We start from the raw sequence: 18,631 nt of genomic DNA, 5'->3' as shown, positions 1-18,631 counted from the left end.
GGCTGCTGACCCCGCTTGAGGTGCTGCGCAGGTCTCATTCACACTAACTCCTCACCTGACCCTTAGGCACTGCAGGCTCTATGGTCCTGTAGCACAGGTGGTGAGGACAGGGCAGTCACTACAGAAAAAGCCACTAGCACCAGGGACAGTGAAGGAGCTCAGGGACCAGCAGCCCACAGAGAGCGGGACAGAAGTGGCACAGTGCCGGCACTGCTTCCCTAGCAGAGCTGCACGATGCATCTCAGGATTTCTTCCCAGCTGGTGTGCGCTGCTGGTGCCAGCAGAGCTGAGTGCTGTGACAGATTGCCCACCCACAAAGCCAGGTCCTTGCTCTCCCTCCATGGAGAACCTGTCCCCTCTCCAGCTGCAGGTCTTCTGCCTGCTGCCTGCAGGGCCTGCAGCCCACATGGAGTTGTTCCTCACACAGGGCCGTGCCCCAGCCCTCTCCCCCAGCACCAGCCTCAGCCTCACTCCTCCTCAGGACCCGCAGGGGCTGCACTTGCATCCATCTGGGGTTCTGTCCCAGTCAGCTCCCCAAGTGGCCCCTCCGATCCCCACAGAGCCTGTTGACAGCACCCTCTCTCCTGTGTGAGGCTTCTTGTCACTGCGCCTGCTCACAGCTGCACCTGGGCCAGGCCCCTGGCAGGAAGACCCCCGCAGTGGATCCTAGGACACATAGCCTGGAGCTTCTGACCAGCCTCCTCCATCACCAGGTCCACACCCCCCTTCCCTGTGACCTCCCACTGCTCTCTCTGGGGCTTCCCCAAAAGGTCTGCTGGTGGACACAGAGAGGCAAGGAAGGAACGTGCATTGAGTGTCTGGCCCATGCCTCCCGCCCACACGTGAGGATCACTGGCTGTGATCCCTCGGAGTGGTCCTAGCACCTCTGGACGGGGCTCCTCCTGGCCTCCCCACGCCTCCTGCACCTCCCAGGACTGGACTTTGGCTGTTTGATCACCTGGCCCTGCTGGGCCAGCTCCGATCAGCATGGCCGGCCGCATCCCGCTGCTTTGGGGCCTTGTCATCGTCCTCCTCCTCCCCTGGGCAGAACTGTCGGGTAGGCACTGGCCAGCAGGTCGCAGAGGATGTTTTCCTAGGAGCAGGAAGCCCTGAGGCCCAGCCTTGCTGGTTCTGCCTCCTAAGGGCTGCTGGGTCTTACTGTCCTCAGTGACGAGGTACTGGGAATGGCATGTGGCCATGGGCCTCCCTAGCCATCCCGACATGGGACACAGGATGCAGAGGTGGGGACATGCCCTGGTGGGAGGGCAGGACAGGGTGCCAGAGGGGGTCTCAGCTTGGTGGGGAGGTTCTCTGAGCCCAGGTGTAAGGCAAAGAGGCCATAGCCCAGGACGGTGGGGAGCAGCTGGACGAGGTCTCATTGGGATCTCAGGGGTCTCAGCACTACCCCCTCCCACCAAATAACACAGCACAGCACTCCAAGCCTTGCAGTGTGTGTGTGTGGTTGGCCATGTCCCACTGCCTAACGCCTTGTCCTCTTCCTCCTTGCCCATTCCTTGACCAAGGTCCAGGGTCTCCATGGCAGTGTCCACTAACTGATCGCCACCCACCAGAGTTCACAGAGCTTCCATGTTCCCCAATTTGACCTGATGACCCTCCACAGAGGTGGGGCAGCCCAAGGCTGTTGTTCAGCTACCACTGTCCATCCATGCGATGCGGCACCTGGTGGCCCTGTGGTTATAGCAAGGTGCAGCCCATACTGGAGGTTTGGCAACACCAAGGGCAGAAGGTACCAGGACCCAGGAAGCTGAAGTGGGCAGGTGGTGACCCTGGTTGGCTCCAGGCTGGCTAAGCACGGCCTCTGCGGGCCCTGGAATCTCCAACCCTAAAACACCAGTGTCCTGATTCACAGGGGCTGTCCACACTCAACAAACATGACTTGGTGACCAGGCCAGGTGCTGCCTTCGCAGCCAACAGGGGCCTGCAGGACATGGTGTCACCATGAGCAGTCCCTGCTGATACATCCTGTGCTCCTCTTTGCCATTCAGTGTTTGTTCCAGCCTCAAGGGCAAACCAGGTTCTGCTCAGGAGGAAGCGTGCTGGCTCCTACATCCTGGAGGAGCTCTTCGAGGGCAACTTGGAAAAAGAATGTTATGAAGAGATCTGTGTCCACGAAGAGGCCAGAGAAGTGTTTGAGGATGATGCCGCCACGGTATGCTGTACCCCTCACGCTCACTTCCGCTGGGCCAAGGCTTCGGTCCCACCTGAGGGAAGAGGAAGTATCTTGGGCTGCACTGAAAACACAACAGTATTCATGTTCACGAGAAATGAAACTTGCTTTTTATATATATATATTTACTATGAGAGAAAAGGGCAGTAGCTTGGGACAGTTCTTCCTCAGACGCAAGGTGACTGGTTAGTGGAGGAGCAGGGCTCAGCTGTGAGGGCACCCAGCCTGCGCCTGCAGGCACCGCCACCCCAGCCTTCCTGTCAAAGGGAGTGTGGAGGGAGGGCTGGGCGCCCCTCAGGGTTGGTGCTGGCCTGGCCTCTTCCACCCCAGCACTGAAAAACTTAAAAATATAATATCTTCCCCTCTATGTAGTAAGAAAAAAATCCCATAATCTGTACTTCGAGGGAAGTAATGATTTTATCATGCGTGCAACTGCCAGGCTACTCTGACTAGCACCAGTCAGATCTGCCACGCCGTTGTGTGCAGGCTGAGCAGCAGCAGACACCAGGCTGAGTCCTGAGGCTGAGTATCCGTCCAAAGACATTTCAGAACACAGCCGTGCAGAGTGTGACTGGTGCCCACTGGGCTGCGTTCTGGGGTAGGACACTTGTTCTAGGTTGGATACCCAGCACAGAAAAAATTCTCATTTTTACATATAAAAGCAGCAGCATTTAAATTGCAGTCTCCCAAATGCACGCTCTAAGGGGACTTCCTGAAACTGCCCATTCTTTAACACAGTGAAGAGAAAAGAACATTGCAAGCAAGTAAAAAGAGAATTTCCTGAGCATTGTCCTGAATTTCAGTTTCCAACCTCTGGTCCAGAGCTCCCGATGTCATTCCAGAGGCAAGGAGCCGAGGGTGGCATGGGAAGTGTGTGTGTCACACACCTCTCCCATTGAGGGTTCCTACTGACTACTAGATGCCCCCCCCCACCTAATCCTACCCCCAAAAAAAGCCAAAATGTTGATGTGTACCTCTAGGGCGTGGCCATGGGACTGCCCTGGCAAGGAGGTGACAGGGCAGGTTGGAGCTTGTGTCCCTGTCCCGTGTGTCACCTTCCTCAATTGGGCCATAGAGGGAGATGGGGGAGCACGCTTAGTTCCAGGCACATTAAGTAAGTAGAAACTGCAACAGGCTGTCAAATAGGTGTGAAGAGCTCCACAGCTCTGTTCCCATAATATTCTGCTGCTAGGTGGCTACAGCCTGCGTTGTCCTCCGAGGACAGGAAAGGGCGCTGTTGTGACATGTCTCTATTTTTCTTCCCCAGGCTGCATTCTGGAGAGAGTACAGGGGTGAGTGGCTTCCTGTCCTTCTTGGCATGGGGACAAGGATGCCATGTCAGGCTGAACGTGGTCCCTGAGCTCAGGACCATGGGTGGCCAGCCCTGGGGGTGGGGGCGGTCATATGACAGGAGGTGCTGGGGCCCAGACCCAGGCAGATGCCATCGAGTGAGCAGGCAGAGGGAGTTGGCTCACATTACCCGTGGGTGGGATAGTGACAGAAGGCAAAGGAGATGGACACCAGCAGGGCCTGCCCTGTCCCTCAGGTGGCTCCCCATGCATCTCTCAGCCCTGCCTCAACAATGGCTCATGCCATGACACCATCCGCAGCTTCACCTGCACCTGCTCGCCGGGCTTCGAGGGCAGGACCTGCACGCTGGGTGAGCAGGGCCCGCGGGGGTGCGTAGGCCCAAGACCTCTCCCACTGCCCGGCGGGGGTCGGCAGTGTGGGGCGCCTCAGAGAGGGAGGGCAAGGGCCCACAGAGGGCAGTCATCAAGTGCGTGGGCTGATGTGCTTGGGCAGGCAGAGCCGGCTTCACACTAGGGGACCAACTCTCCTCTGAACCCGTCTCCCCTCCTCTGAACCCTCCATCTCCTCTTTGGCATCCCTGGAGAACATGCAGGAGCTGGCTATGTCCCTTGTGGAGCCCCTCCTGTCTCACCTCTCCTCCACAAGGCAACTCAGAGAACCCCACAGGGGATATCACAGCTGAGAGAGCAGGCCCAAGCGTGGCTGCAGACAGGGGCAGCAGGGTGGGGCAGCTTCTCAGGATAAACCACTTGTGGTCCCTGCCCTTCCTGCACCTGGGGTGGGTGAGTGTGGAGAGCTCACATGGGGACCTGGGACAGAGGATGGTGAGAAGACACCGCTGTCCCTTCTCAGCTAAGAACAGGTGCCACCCAGAGAGGCCTGACGGGTGCCAACACTTCTGCCACCCTGGTGAGGTGTCCTACACATGCAGCTGTGCACAGGGCCACAAGCTGGGCATAGACCGGAGATCGTGCGCTCCACACGGTAAGGCCGGCCCCTCCCATGCCCTTCTCCTGCAGGGACAGCTAAGGGCTCCATAGTGTACACCTGTAACCCCAGGTACTCAAGAGGCTGAGGCAGGAGGGCCACAGGCTCAAGTCCATCCCTAATACCCATGAAGCCTTGGGCTCCATGCCCAGCATGTGGAAGAGGGTACCCGCCTATGGCGAGGGGTGGCTGACCCAGCTGCAGCAGAGCTCATTGCACCCCTTGGCCCGCCCGAGTCTTGTCTTCTACCTGCGAGACACGGTGAGTGTGGCGCCAGGGTTTCACCCCACCTGGCTCTCCATATGTACACGTGGCCCAAAGAGCCAGACTTGAGGCAGGGTTGCTGGTTGTGCTGGCAGTGAGGCTGAGATATCGTGGAAGACCCTGATTTCTTTGTTTTGGTTTTCTGTCTCCACCACAATGAAGGGCAGTGTGCATGCGGAGTCCTGACTTCCCAGCACAGCAAGACCCCAGAGAGCAGCGGGCTGTGGCCACCCCATTTCCCGTGGCAGGTAACAAGTGTTTTGCCAGCAGCTTTAGTGTGGCTAGGCATGGTGGGCAAGCCTGTAATCCCAGCTCCCTAGGAGGCTGAAGCAGGAAGATTGCAAGTTCTAGCCCAGCCTGATTCACTTAGTCATCACCTGTTGGGCCAGAAGGTGGAGACAGCGAGGTGCATCTTTATTTTTTCCATGGTGGTGGCTGAACCCAGGCCTTCACGGTTGAGACCTAGGTCCAAGGTGGTCACTCACCTTCCTCTCATTTCCAGCACCTTTCTTCTTTAGTTGGTTTGCACTTGACACATGATCATGTTCAGGAAAACCAGTAGGTCTATGCACTAGTCTGGACCCCTCCCTACCCTCTCCTTCATTTCACTGCCCTACTTACTTCACTTTGTGCCTCTTGCGGGTAAGCACTGGTGAGTACCTTCTGTGTCTGGCTGCTTCCCTGGACATCGACTGCCCTGGGAGCCCGTGCTCTAGAGCCAGGTCCCTGGCGCCCGCGTTACTCGCTGTACAGAGAGCACCAGGCCACAGCACATGCAGGGTGAAGGCTGGGTCCTGTGAAGGGCACCCGCGCAGGCTGCGCAGTCCGGCTTTGCCTTGCCCAAGCCTCTGCCTTCCTTGGCCTTTGTTCCTGTTCTTCCCTCTTCTCTGTAAGCTGGTTTGGAAGTTAAAAGTCCTATTTCCAGTTAGGTATAGTGAGTCTTGACCTGTAGGCCTCAGACCTACTCCTTCTGGATCACACCAAGCACCTCTGTGACTTCAAGCCAGTATTTGATTCTTCTCTTCCTAAAAATGATTCCACGGAATATGCCTTGTATTTGCATTACTATGGCATCAAGCCAGAAGTATGGGGTCTGATCCCCACCAGCCCCACCTCCCTGGCAGACCCGTACCTTCTGCCTGTGTAGGAACAGTGTACACATCTGGAACTTTCTAGTAGCCACGTTACTAACAGGTGAAATTATGAGAGCGTCTTTTAACCCAATCTGGACATGGGCGCTGGTAGACGTGGTTGCTGCTGTGTCCCACCCTTGGCCTGGTGGCTCCCCTCTACCAAGGACCCTGACGTCTCCTGCAGTGTGGGTCAGGCAGAGTCCTGGCTTTATCTGAAGAGGCCAGAATCCCGCCTTCCTCCTCACACCCTCCCTTTCTGCAGATGGACGGCCCCGTCCCTGCACTTCCGGGGCGGCTTTCTGCCCTGGTGCCTTGTGACGAATGGCTGCTACCCATGCTGGGCTCTTGGGTTTGCAGCTATTGGTCGAGGATTCTTTCCCGCATGCTCGGACACACAGAAATGGTTCCATTTTTCCTTCTGTTCTACAGGATGTGTGCAGACTCTGGGCTGCACAACCCCAATCCAGACACATGGGATGCTCTGAAATCCAGAGCTTTGAATGTCACGGCAGGGCTCAAAAAGGTGGGCTCCGGAGCATTCAGACTTCAGATTGGGGTGCTCAACTTGTGGTTTAAACTGAGGGAAACTGTAGCAATTACCTTCTCAGATGCTTCTCGGGTCCCTGCCCTCCCCACCCTCTCCGGGGACACAGGGCCACGCAGTGTTTCAGTCTGCAGCCCCGACAGTCAGGCCCTGTAACGCACCTGTCCACTTCTCTTGCTGGGTCCTCAGTCTGCAGCCTTCCTCGCAGAGCTGGCTCAGCCATCAACCCCACTGGACTACAGTGCCCCCACAGGCCCGGCTCTTCGCCTCTCCACCTTGCTGACCTGGAGCACTGCTCCCACATACATCGCTCTCCTGTCTCTTGGTGGCTGGCTCGTCTTCCCAGCCCAGGTTCCAGTCCCTCTCCTCTGCTGCCTGGGGACTTTCAGTGGGCAGCCGGCACAGTGTCCTACCCCAACAGGAGCCAGATCACACTGTGCTCTAGAAGTTCACTTGTGTATTGCTCTGGGGTTTGGGTCAGCCGCTGGGGAAATGTCACCCACTGGCTACTTTTAGGACATGGGTAGGACCAGAGCAGATGTCCATGCAGGGCCAGCTTGCCCACCAAGGAGAGCCCTCAGTGCTCACCTGACAGCACTGCTTTGCTGGTAGACGGGCACCAGGGCTAGTCAGCCCGTACGAGCTGCGAAACCGTCCTCGCCCAAGGTCTTCCCTGCCCCACACGTCTTCTTTCCACACATGCCGGTCCAGGGTGGGCAGGAGGACCCGACAGGCGCTCCTCCACCTCTCCACCTGGGCAGGGGCACCCAGCAGACCGACACTCGTGGTGCCAGCACCTGCTTAAGGCCTAGCAGCCACTGCTGGGCGGGCTGGAGTACTGTGGTGGCTGACGTCTATGGAGCACATTCCTAGCCACTGCCTCACCCAGGCCGGCCCAGTGGTGCCCGAGCCGTACTGGGTCTGCTTTGTTTTTAAAGGTCAAACTGACAGATCCCCAAGGGAAAGACTTCTGTGGCGGCGTCCTCATCCAGGAGAGCTTCGTACTGACAACAGCACAGTGCTCACTGTCCCACGGGAACATCAGTGTCAAATCCAGTAAGTACGTTTCGCGAATGTGTTTATAAGACTTCACTGGAAGAGTAATTTTTTTCTAATGCAAGACCTGACAAACTGAGCATCAGTGGCACTGAGATGCCTGAACGACCAGGAAGCACGTGCCAAATGCCCTGAAGGGCCTCTGGGCAGCACAGGCCACGCTAACTAGTACTTGCATAAGGACCATAAAAGCCAAGAGTGACTTTCTCATGCAGAAGGGAGCAGCACTATGGCACAGAGCTGGCGGGCCAGGCCTGGCCGGCCCCTTGCGTGTGGCCCTCGGGCGACGGCAGTGCCTGTCCCCACACAGACCTGTGCTGTTTCTTCCTCCAGATGGGCAGCAGCTCCTCTCCTTGGGCATCTGTGAAGTTCACGAAATAAATTCCCAGTGTGCTCATAACAAACGCGAAGGGCTTCAAAGGAAATGTGTTTTCCCTCTTCCACCCCATTAACTCCCAACAACACAGCCTGAAAACCCTTTGGAGCACACGCGTTCTGGTCAGCGTGGAGAGGCTCCTCCCTGCAGCTCCTACACTGTTTCTGCAGTGCATGAGGACTCACTGCTTGCAAGGAGGGTGTGCGACAGGCATGAGTGGCGGGACCGTCCTGCACCGCCTCTCTCTCTCTCTCTCTCTCTCTCTCTCTCTCTCTCTCTCTCTCTCTCTCACACACACACACACACACACACACTCACACACACTCACACACACACACACAGAAGCTCCTGGCACACAGCCTCTGAGCAACCTTTCTCACCCCATCCCAGGTCCTGCTAGGCCGGGCAAGGCCCCGTGGGTGGCCAGGGTCAGGCGTGCACATGTGCACACACACTACGACGCAGAGTCAGGCCAGAACGACGTCTCCCTGCTGGAGCTGGAGCAGCCTGTGCAGTGTCCTGGCTTGGGGCTCCCAGTATGCACCCCAGAGCGGGACTTTACCGAGCAAGTCCTGGTCCCAGGGACGGTGGGCGTTCTCAGCGGCTGGGTGGTCAACGGCACCAACCTAGGCGACATGCTCACGACCCTGCCAGTCACACAGGTGGATGGGGAAGAGTGTGACCGAGCCCTGAATGCCACTGTCACCACCCGGATGTGCTGCGAGAGGGGCAGCATGGCAGCCGGGCCATGGGCGGCAGGAAGCGTGGTCACCAGAGAACACAAGGGAGCCTGGTTCCTCACAGGGATGCTGGGTTCAGCGCCACTGCCACAGCAGCAGGTAGCCACGTTTCTTGTGACCAAGGTCTCAAGATACACACTCTGGCTGAAGCAGACAATGAGATGAGCAAGACTGGGTCAGAAAGGGCAGGCCATGAACAAGGCTGCACATGGAACTCTGGGGACCTGATGCCACGGCACCGCTGGCAGCACGAGGCTGTCCTTTTAAGCCACCAATGAGTACGTGGACGGCCTCCTCCTAGGAGGTTTCATCTAAATCAAGACCTTAAAGAAAAACTGGACATGCTCAGGAATAAAACTGTCAATGTTAAACCAGCTGTTTCCCAACTGTCTCTTCTGTCACAGGCCACACACACACACACACACACCTCCTCTCGATGCAAGCAAGCAGGCACAGACTGGAAAGGAAGCACTAACTACACAAAGGGCCGTCTGCTAATGTGGCTTGGCCAGCCCCTACCAGTGTGCTCAAACAGATGCACATCCCAGAGAACAGCCGGAGAGGCTGTCGGGGGAGGAGGCCACGTGCGGGGACAGGGGTGGCAGGCCCATCGCTACTGCAGTGGCTCCCTAGAGGGCACACACAGCTCCCACGCTTAGTCAGGGTGGGCTGGAGCACCATGGTGGCCGCCGTCTGTGGAGCCACGTTCCTAGCCACTGCCTCAACCACCCCAACCCAGCAGTGCCCCAGCCGTCCTGGGTCTGTTTGTTTTTTAAACACAGCACAGACGAGTGACGTTTTCTTCTAAGCCAGTGCTTCATGAATGGAAACAAGTGAGCTCTGAAAAGGCTGAAAGCTCCCAGGGCCGTGGCTGGACTGAGCCCAGAAGTGGTGAGTCGTACACGGCCCGAGGATGACATGCTGACCTCAGCTGCTGCCACGCTGGCTGCCCAGCCCGTGACCCTGCCATCAGCTAGAGCACACTGGTCCTGGCAGGCTCTCAAACCTGAAAAGTCTGTATCAGATCGGAGTGCGCTTCTATAAAGAAACCTTAAATGAACCCAATAAATAAAAGGCTTAGACTTGATATATAAAAAAAGTAGAAGTACCCTAGAAGATATAATAAAGAATATGCCACAAGTATAAATTCGGAGTATCTTCCTTTATAGAAAGTACAAAGACTGCTTGCACCCGGCCTCCTTAGGAACAGCTGCTGCGGGCCAGCGCCTCCACACCTCCTGGGTCTCCCAGAGGCTGATGTGCTCCCAGGGGAGGCAGGAGTATCCAGGACACTGGGTGTGCTGGTCTCTTGGTCCCCGAAGAAAGCCCCGGGAACTTGTAGCCGCCGTGAGTCTCCCGAGGCGGCACAGGGCCAGAAGCCGGCCATCAGGGCCGCTGCTCCAGACCTCCACATCAGCACACGGTGGACAGTGGGGGAAACGGGTTTTGCTTGCTGACCACCAGCTTCTGGTGCTGATGCGATATGTAGCCCTTGATGTGGCCCTGGGGAGAGGCGGGGTCAGCATGCTTCCCGCCTGGTCGCCCAGGATGCTGGGCCCGGACCTTCCTCCCCGCTGGGGACAATGATGAAGACCACAAAAAGGATGGAGACTGTGGACACAGCCTGCAGCCCTTGAGGCCTTCGGGGGCATTCCCTGGATACGGTCGCACTCTCCAAAACACCTCCCCACAGCGGAGGGCCCTGGCAGGGCACACGCACCATGTAGATCAGGTTGGCCAGGATGCACTGCACTTCATCCAGGTCCACGTCTTCCACATGCATGAACTTCAGGGCCACCAGGAAGGCGTCCAAGGACAGCTGATGGGTTCTGAGTAGCAAGTACCTGGGAGAGGGAGTGGGGAGCCTGGGTCACTGTAGGGAACAGGCGTCAGTCACGTCAAGTAGATGATGACATCACAGTGTGCTGGCAGCTGAGGGAAGTTTTCAAGACTTCCAAGAGAGCAACATCAAAGAACCTGACGGGCTTCACCCAAGAACAGAAGGCTGACTACCAGCGGGGATGACAGGGGAGAGCGCTGGAACCCCACAAAAGCCCACGTAGGGAGGCACGGAAGAACTGTTCACCAGATGTGACCATCTCCAACAGAACGCTAAGCTTCACTCACAAGCCACGCATTCTGGGCTCGGGGACAGAGCCTGGGATCCCGCTGGAAGACAGCATGCTGTCCAAGCCTGGGCCTGAACTTACACACCGTGGGCGACTCAGACCAACTTGGTCTCACGTTTGGATGGGTGACCAGGATCAGGACCGTGTCCCAATACGCGTACCCTGTACAGCAAGGGTTCTGAGCTGAGGTATGAGGTGTGAGAACCGTGCCCTCTGAGTGCTCTCAGGCCTTCCTTCGCCTAAAGTGCCTGTGGCAGTCATGCCTACAGGTTATGTGGCCACCAGCAAAAGGGGCCCAGGACAAGTTGGGAAACCACAGCTTTTCATGAAGGAATAAAGGCAGTTCACAGTAGCTGTGCATGCTCTAAAGAACACTGCAGAAATTGGAGAACTTTGCCTATTTAAAAAGAACTGCATAGGCTGAGACAGCTCAGTGATCTAAGCGTCTGCCTGGCAAGGCAAGGACCTGAATTTGATCCCCGGTACTGCATGCTGTGCAAGCCCTGGAACCCGGGGTACACTGTGCAGATCACCAAAACCAGGTGTGGTGGTGGCACATGTCTGTAATCCCAGAACTGGAGAGGCTGAGGCAAGAGGATCACTACAAGTCTGACCTGAGTAGTGAGACCATGTACCAAATAAGTAAAAGATTAATAAAAAGAAAAAGAAGCTGTGAGGACAACCAGATCTTACGTTTACCAAGTGTCCCACCACTCAGTGCAAGATGCCTACCTTTTCACTCAGCAGTAGCTCTGAGCTGAGGACACACCTACAGGAGTGTCCCGGGGCTCGACTGCGGCCATTACTTCTGATGGGTGAACTGAGCCCCACAGACTTCCCAACATGGACACACAGGTGGCACCTGGGATAGGGGAAGGCTGCAGGCGACCCACACGCCTGCCTTTCCAACACGTGGGTGGCCTGGACAAAGGACAGGCAGGGCACAGCACGCCAGGGGCCGCAACTCACACTTTCTTGAAGAGGTTCCTGTAGGTGATGATCTTGAGCTTCTCCAGGATGAGGAAGATGCCACAGCGGATGAAGAAGGTCTCATGCCTGGCCAGTGCCTCATGCAGCAGCAGCAGGTTGCCCTCACTGGGACAGCAGGAGAGCGCGTGAGCCCCACCCCACCCCAGCCTTCGCCACTGCCTCCTGGGGAAGAGACAACACCCACCTCACAGCTTTAGTCACCTCAGCGAACTGCATGAGGTGGTACTTTCTCAGCAGCTCCACAGTCGGCATGTGGCCCTGCAGAGACAAGGGTGACTCTTCAGAGTGGGTTAAACTTTACCAGGGAGTCAGACTCTTCGACGCTGCAGAGGATGCCAGGCGAACATGATGGCATGGTTGCAACAGTCAGTGGCTGGGCCCTTGCGCTTAACCTTCGTGTGCTGCTGTTGTTGCTGACGTGATAGGACGGGGCAAGAACAGAGAGCGGCACGTGCACAGGACACGGGCAGGGAACACCTCCCTTAAGGGTCGGCAAGCACAACTCCAGCCCCAGGCAGGGCCCCGCTCTGCACCAGGTGCTCTGGGCTGCATCACTCCCAGCACATGTGGGTATGACTCCACCGTTCTTCATTCCGTTAGTAGTGTCAGGGGAGAGAAAAGCAGCTCCACTACGGTGAGGCTGTGACCAGTGCCTAACCTACCAGCTGTGACTGGCTTTCTTCCTGAGTACCAGACCGAACTCAGGGGCTCCACAAGACTGGCCACAAGCACAGCTCCTCTCTGCCCAGCTGATGCTACAGGGTTAGGCTTCAGGAGAAATGCTGGCAGTACAAACGTTCAGCCTCAGAATTACTTTCAAGAAGCAGCCCAATCACCACCACTCTGGAAAGGCCGAGGGCCAGGCTCAGAGGGAGCACTCCGCCACGCATGGCCACAAGACCCCAGCCCTCCACATGGTGACAGCGCTGCAGAGCAGGACAGTCACTCACCAGCAGCATCTTCACGGGCAGCAGGTAGATGAGGATCATCCTCTTGTTCTTCTGGCTGGCGCGGTGGCAGTGCGTGAAGGCGAAGGACAGGTACTCCTCGGCTGCACAGCAGACACACTTGTTAGCTGCACACCCCGCCCTGCTCCTGTCCTGCCCACACGTTCACAGGGCTCCACTCGTGTCAAGCAGACTTGACCGGACAGATTTCAAAGCACAAAGCAGACATTATTACTCAGATTAAGCCACAGACCACATAGTGCAGACCTTGGAGTTTCCGCCTGGGCCACCTAGACACTCCGTCAGCACAAGTGGGCATCAGGATGCTCCCAGCCTGAAGGTGCAGGGCACGGTCCACACAGGGCACAGGAGGCTGCCTCAGGAGCAGGAGCACTAGGCAGCCAGTAGGCAGCTCATGTTGAGGGAGCACACAGAGGGCTGGCATGGACACAGAGCTTGCCAGAGGCAGGAGTGCTGGGCCAGCAAATAAACATGTACCCTTGCCCAGGAAGGGTGGCCACTGCGGGGCCCAGAGAGGCACCCTGGACTGGAAGCTGTGCACCAGGAGCCCCACGGAGGCCCCAAGGCCACATGCAGGCTGCCCACTGCACCTATAGCCTGAGGGTGACCCTTGACCTGGCCCTCACCCCTGAGGAACACAAATGTGGCCTCTCCAATGTCCCTGTCCCTGAGAGTCCAGAAAGGCATCAAATGTTGTGTTTTGCTTGGAAACAAAAATATCTAGAGGGGCAAGAATCTCTGAAACTAAATTAATGAGAATGTGTAACAATGAGCTGAGATGCTCCAAGTACTTCCTTCTTCACACATAAAAGTCCCCTGAAAGAGCTGAAATCACTCTACTCGTTGCAGTGTTTCACCCACCGGGATACATTGCAGAACAGCAGAAATTCCAGGCAAAAGCTGCCAGGCAGAGGACTCCAGGCCACAGCCACAGTGCCAGTACGAGTCAGGCAGGGGAGCAGTGTGTCTCCCAGGAAACCAGGGCTGAGCAGGCAGCCCGGAAGGCACTTGAGCCCTGAAGGTGGGGATGCTGACTCTTGGGCATGAACAGCAAGCCCCCGTGCCAGCTGTGCCAGGTCTTCACCTGGCCTGCTCAGCCGCTGGTGGGGGAAACCACAGTAGCACCTTGGTGAACTTCAGTGGGATTTAATTTCAAGTATCTCCTTATGCCTTCTGAAGAGAGGGGGAGAACCAAGGAAGGCCTCCCTTGAAATGTCTGACATCTACTGAAGATTTTGTGAAAAAAAAAAAAAAAAAAAAAAAGGAGCCTGAGTAAGCCTGAGAGTACAAGGCAGGTCAAGTGCAATTGCTCCTACCTGCCGAGAACCCAGCCCTGGGCAGTGGCTGTCAGCTGCACCCACCCGGGCCCTTGCTGGCTCTGCATGCCAGGTGTGCTCAGCCCACAAACAGCAGAGGCAGCGAGCCCAAGTCTGATGCAAGGGCACGAGGACAGCGGAGCACACAGCCCTGCTCCCCACGGAAAGGTGGTGAAGACACAAGACTGGCTCCAGCATCTTGAGAAAGCTGCCAGCACGGACTGATGTGACCAGTGTGGCTGCACTGCCAGCCGGAGGCTCCGGGGAAAGCCAGCAATAGGAGCAGGACCAAGGCCCAGGACACTCCCTGCTGCCTGCTGCGGCCTTCCACCAGGACCTTGGGAGCCCGCAGTGAAGACACTATTCTTCCACCAGAGATGCACACCTGCAATCCAAGCACTCAGGCAAGCTAGGGCACAAGCATCACAAGTTTGAGCCCAGTCCAATTTAGCAACTTAATGAAACCCTGACACAAAATGAAAAGTAGAAAAAGGGCTGAAGGTGTAACTCAGTGCAAAGCCCTGGCTTCAACGACGAGTACTGGAAAAAATAAAGGAAAGATGAAAAAGACCATTACCATCCCCCAAAGGCTGGCCAGTGACCCTGGGACCTGCACAGAGAGAATCTTAAGCGCAAGTCTATGCGCACGCGCACACACACGCGCACGCACCGCCCCCCCCAGTAAGGACAAACAGTGCTTGTGTTCCCTGACATTGCTCATCTCTCCCGAGGAGAGTGACAACACACCTTGCTTAAAGTCACTGTCAAACATGGCCTTGCGTCCCACGTAGTACTTGTATGTGACTCTCTGTGCAGTGCTGTAGTCATCCTTCAGGTTGGAGCTGTCGATGGCGCGGATGAGGGGCTTGCACAGGTGCAGCTTGTTGATCTGAGTCCCAGCAGGCCCAGGGGCAGGCGGAAGGGCAAGCAGACAAACGGCTTTACCACGAGCATGGCTTGCCTCCCTCCCAAATTAACAACAGCATGCGACTGGCCTACCACAGCCACAGGCTCTCAGGAAAGGTGGCTGGCCACATTGGCAGGGACAGGTCATGTGACCCGAGTGCAAGGACAGGCCCTGCATGACACGTGACCTCAAAACGATCTCTATGCACCCAGCCACCTCTACAGCTCTACTTTCGAAGAGCTCTCAGCCAGGACTGAAGGCTTTGAGGGCGCTGCCTGCTCGAGGAGGCTCCTGGCACGCAGGTGAGGGCCTCGGCCCAGCAGAGCCACCTGCATTCACCCAGGGCTGACGGAGTAGTTGTGCAGGAAGCACGGGAACAGAAGCTTCCTTGTGAGGCCGCTGCTAGGCAAGCATCAGGCTGAGGGGGTCACTGGCAGCTGTGTCACTTCCCAAGCGTGCCAGGGTGGCCAGGTGGCAGTAGCAGAAATGACAGGAGAGAGGACTTAGAAAGCTACCTTGAAGTAGATCTTAAACAGCTGATTCACAAGAAACAGCATGCCCCACTTCTTCGAGTCCTCGATGCCAGCGCGACTGCAGGAAAGTAACATTTATAAAGTTATGCAGGAAATGAAATGCATGCCACAAAACAAACTGCCTAACAGATTACTATCTTGAGATTAAATCCCACAACTTGAGTTGTCTCCACCAAATAAAATATCATTATGAAAAAAGCACTGGGTTGGGGAGAAGGCTCAGCAGTCTAACTGCCCGCCTGGCAAGCGCAAAGACCCAAGTTCAATCCCTGGTACCTCATGCTGTGCCAGCCCCAAAAATGGGTGTGGTGACCTATACCTATAATCCCAGCACTGGGGAGGCTGAGACAGGAGGATCCCTACGAGTCAAGCTGTGTAGCGAGACCCTGAACCAAGTAAATAAAAAATAATAATGATAAAAGAAGAAAGGTGTTTTAGAGCCAGGGAAATAGCTCAGTGGCATAAGCACCTGCCTGGCAAGCACAAGGTCCCAAGTGTGACTCTTGGTACAAAAAAAAAAGACAGTACAAACATCACAAAGCAGGGCAGGGTCCCCATGCACAGCCACCCAAGGACACTCATGCAGTGGGTGACCAGAGGCTGTTTCTTGACAGGGCTGGGACAGAGGTACATGGGTGCACTCATCAAAATTTTTAGCACACACAGAGTTCAGGCCTGTCAGTTGAAGGGAAGTATACCCCAGTGCCTGCAATTAACTCTGAAATACATATTTGAACAGGAATAAAAGAGAACTTGAGACAAAGGGAAGGACACAGACGGGAGACAGCAGCAGATCTACAGAGCAAGCACAGCAGAGCTCATGGAGTGGAGTTCTCAGTCACCGCTCTCAGACCCTTTCAGTGTCATTTTCCACGATGCCACACTGTGGAGACTCATCTGAGGCACTCTTGTCTTCTCCCTGCCTCCCTGGAAGATGGCCAGCCAAAGCGAGCAGTCTGGCAGCACATGGGCAACACAGCCCAAGCCTAGCAGCAAAAGTGCTCCTTGGCAACAAGCTGGGCCCACACAGCAAGCTTCGCAACTGTTCTGCACTAACTGCCTGCTAGTCCGCTGCTGTGCAGCTCTTTCACACTTTTCATGGCTGCTAGCCCCTTGGTTGGAGTGAGACTCCCGCTGTCTCTCGCTCCCATACCCTGCGTCAAGGAGTCACATGCAAAAATCTGACAGCAGGAAGCACAGACAGGACTGGCTGCCTTGTGGCATCTCCAGCCTGGCTGGTGCCTAGCAGGGACGCTGACCCTTGGGGTAAAATGTGTTCCTTGGCATTTGCCTTGTCTCCCAGGCCCACACCCACTCAGTGGCTCCAGGCCCAGCCTTCCGAGGGCTCCACCCCAGCAGCAGCCCTGTCTCTGCCCACCACCATCCAGAGGGGCAAGATGTGTACGATAGGTTCTGGCCCTAGTATAAATTTCTGAGTAATTATTGTAGTCATCTAACATGGCTGAGGCCCTTATAACAAAAGCCCATCTTTCCCAAGACTACCTTCCCCCTTCAACTCAGTGCAGGGTGCAGTTTCCTTTCGCCCTTCCCGCCACCTCGGTGAAGACCCCCAATCAAGTGTATCTAAACATCCCCTCAAACCCTGCCCCTGGCAAAAGGTCCTAAAAGCCCCAGCCTCCCTTTGTTCAAATCCAGAGAACCCTCATCTTCCCCAGATTCTCTCATGTCCTCAAAGATACTGAAGCCCCTTTCCCTCTTTCTTCTGCCTGTTTCTCTGCTGCACAGGCACCTGAAAAAACCCTATCAGTGTAGGCCTGCTCTTCTCAGGTCAACTGGCCATGGGCACCCTTTCGCGTGATTATTGACCATCTGAGTAGCTTTAGATTTTTCAAATCCTTGTCTGTTTTTAAATTGGTTTGTCTTATTACTGTTCAATTATAGTATTCCAGACACCAAATTGTTATCGATACGCTATTTGTAAATATATTCTGTTCATTCTACAGTTATTTCTCACTTTTTGGTACTGTCCTGTGAAGCACAGGTCTTTAATGTTTATTGTTGTTTTGGGGGGTTTTTTTGGTACCAGTGATCAAACTTGGGACCCTGTGCTTGCCAGGCAGGTGCTTATGTCGCTGAGCTATGTCCCCGCCCCTATGAATCCTTAATCTTTATAAAGTCCAACTTAGCTATCGCTTCTGTAGTTCCTCTGCTTTTGGTACTGAGCTGGAAAATGACTCCTTCACCGGAGGTCACAGAGACACAGCTGTGTGGGAGTTTCAAGTGTTCGCTTAAAACATTCATCAAGTTATTCTACTGTGCGAGACACAATGCCAGCAGAGACCTAGCCCTCCTGCACTCCGCAATGGATGCATACGATCCTCAGCGCGCCATGAGGAAAGACAGCACTGTGAAAGGCTGGGGAGGATGCCTGTCCGCTGGTGCTGCAGGGGCAAGCGCTGCAGAAAGCAGAGACCCTGTCACGCAGGGACCACAGGGAGAATGGAGGACACCCAGGCAAATGAAAGAGCTCTTGGAGCACTTCACTGGGAAGGCCCTTAGTACATGAGGGATTTCCTCAAGTCCAGGTCAGGCTGGAATGTTCTGAAGGGACTGAAAGGGGGAGAAAGGGGAGAAGGTGCAGAGCTGGAAGAGTCTCTGCTGTATACATTCAGTATTTCTGAGCAAGCCAGTGGCACACGTCTATGTCCCTGCTACTCAGGAGGATCACATGTTGGAGGGCAGCCTGGGAACTTAAACTACATCTAAAAACATCCTAAAAGATCAGGGAATAAAACAACCTGTATATACTACACACACACATTCCTAAATCTCACCATCAAATGTTATTATATGAGTGAAGAGCTGGAGTCTTAGGAGAAAGACGGAAACTAAAGTAGACTCAGAAAGTGTAGAACTAAAAAACAAATAATGGCAGCTAAGATCAGCCACTTTGCTCAACACAAGCTGCCCAAAATGAAGAGAGGGATAAACATAAAAGAATGTAAAGACTCTAAAACAATACCATCAACTTACAAACCTAAGAAACTCAACAACTCTACAGAGGAGAAAAGAAAAACACCAAGCAGCCAAAGTCGCACCAAGCTCCCAAAAGCCAAAGACAGAGTGAAGCCAACGGAGGACCAGACCGTGCTGGGCCAGGGGCTGGGTCAGCCCCGTATGCCACCAGCAGCACAGCAGCACCTTGGAGGGACCCAAGTGAGGAGGACA

At 55.5% G+C, this 18,631-nt stretch overlaps 2 protein-coding genes across 7 annotated transcripts in view; one reads left to right on the top strand and one right to left on the bottom strand.

Annotated features, from left to right (window-relative positions):
- The first annotated feature begins 863 nt into the window (after positions 1-863).
- Positions 864-8,964, top strand: Proz (protein Z, vitamin K dependent plasma glycoprotein). Of its 3 annotated transcripts, XM_023715247.1 has the most exons (8): positions 870-1,057; positions 2,007-2,170; positions 3,456-3,480; positions 3,735-3,848; positions 4,352-4,483; positions 4,913-4,998; positions 7,366-7,483; positions 8,250-8,964. In XM_023715247.1, the coding sequence occupies exons 1-8, from the start codon at positions 988-990 to the stop codon at positions 8,762-8,764; spliced, it is 1,224 nt and encodes a 407-aa protein (XP_023571015.1). In that variant the 5' UTR covers positions 870-987; the 3' UTR covers positions 8,765-8,964. The 3 variants fall into 3 exon arrangements, with proteins under 3 accessions (XP_023571016.1, XP_023571017.1, XP_023571015.1); XM_023715248.1 differs by lacking the exon at positions 3,735-3,848 and having other exon boundaries at positions 864-1,057; XM_023715249.1 differs by lacking the exon at positions 4,352-4,483 and having other exon boundaries at positions 865-1,057.
- Positions 8,965-9,967: 1,003 nt separating this feature from the next.
- Pcid2 (PCI domain containing 2) overlaps positions 9,968-18,631 on the bottom strand; it is a 23,106-nt gene continuing 14,442 nt past the window's right edge. For 3 of the 4 annotated variants that reach the window (XM_004631161.2, XM_023715204.1, XM_023715203.1), the window contains 7 exons: positions 15,425-15,500; positions 14,750-14,891; positions 12,669-12,769; positions 11,903-11,976; positions 11,698-11,823; positions 10,320-10,443; positions 9,968-10,102 (listed from right to left, as the gene is read on the bottom strand). In XM_004631161.2, coding sequence (XP_004631218.1) covers positions 10,013-10,102; positions 10,320-10,443; positions 11,698-11,823; positions 11,903-11,976; positions 12,669-12,769; positions 14,750-14,891; positions 15,425-15,500 — 733 coding nt within the window. In that variant the 3' untranslated portion in view covers positions 9,968-10,012. The remainder of the gene's footprint in view (positions 10,103-10,319; positions 10,444-11,697; positions 11,824-11,902; positions 11,977-12,668; positions 12,770-14,749; positions 14,892-15,424; positions 15,501-18,631) is intronic. The other variant, XM_023715205.1, reaches the window with a different exon arrangement.

Source organism: Octodon degus, unplaced genomic scaffold (assembly GCF_000260255.1).
Source record: "Octodon degus isolate 3935 unplaced genomic scaffold, OctDeg1.0 scaffold00039, whole genome shotgun sequence".
Classification (NCBI taxonomy): domain Eukaryota; kingdom Metazoa; phylum Chordata; class Mammalia; order Rodentia; family Octodontidae; genus Octodon; species Octodon degus.
This window is presented reverse-complemented; position numbering and strand designations above follow the sequence as displayed.

What these genes read in the sequence shown, in the direction of transcription:
- Proz (XM_023715247.1), top strand. Translation starts at nt 988, where the DNA reads ATGGCCGGCCGCATCCCGCTGCTTTGGGGCCTTGTCATCGTCCTCCTC. An exon ending in TTGAGGATGATGCCGCCACG is followed by an intron (nt 2,171 to 3,455) that starts GTATGCTGTACC and finishes TTTCTTCCCCAG; the next exon opens with GCTGCATTCTGGAGAGAGTA. An exon ending in CACCCCATTTCCCGTGGCAG is followed by an intron (nt 4,999 to 7,365) that starts GTAACAAGTGTT and finishes TTGTTTTTAAAG; the next exon opens with GTCAAACTGACAGATCCCCA.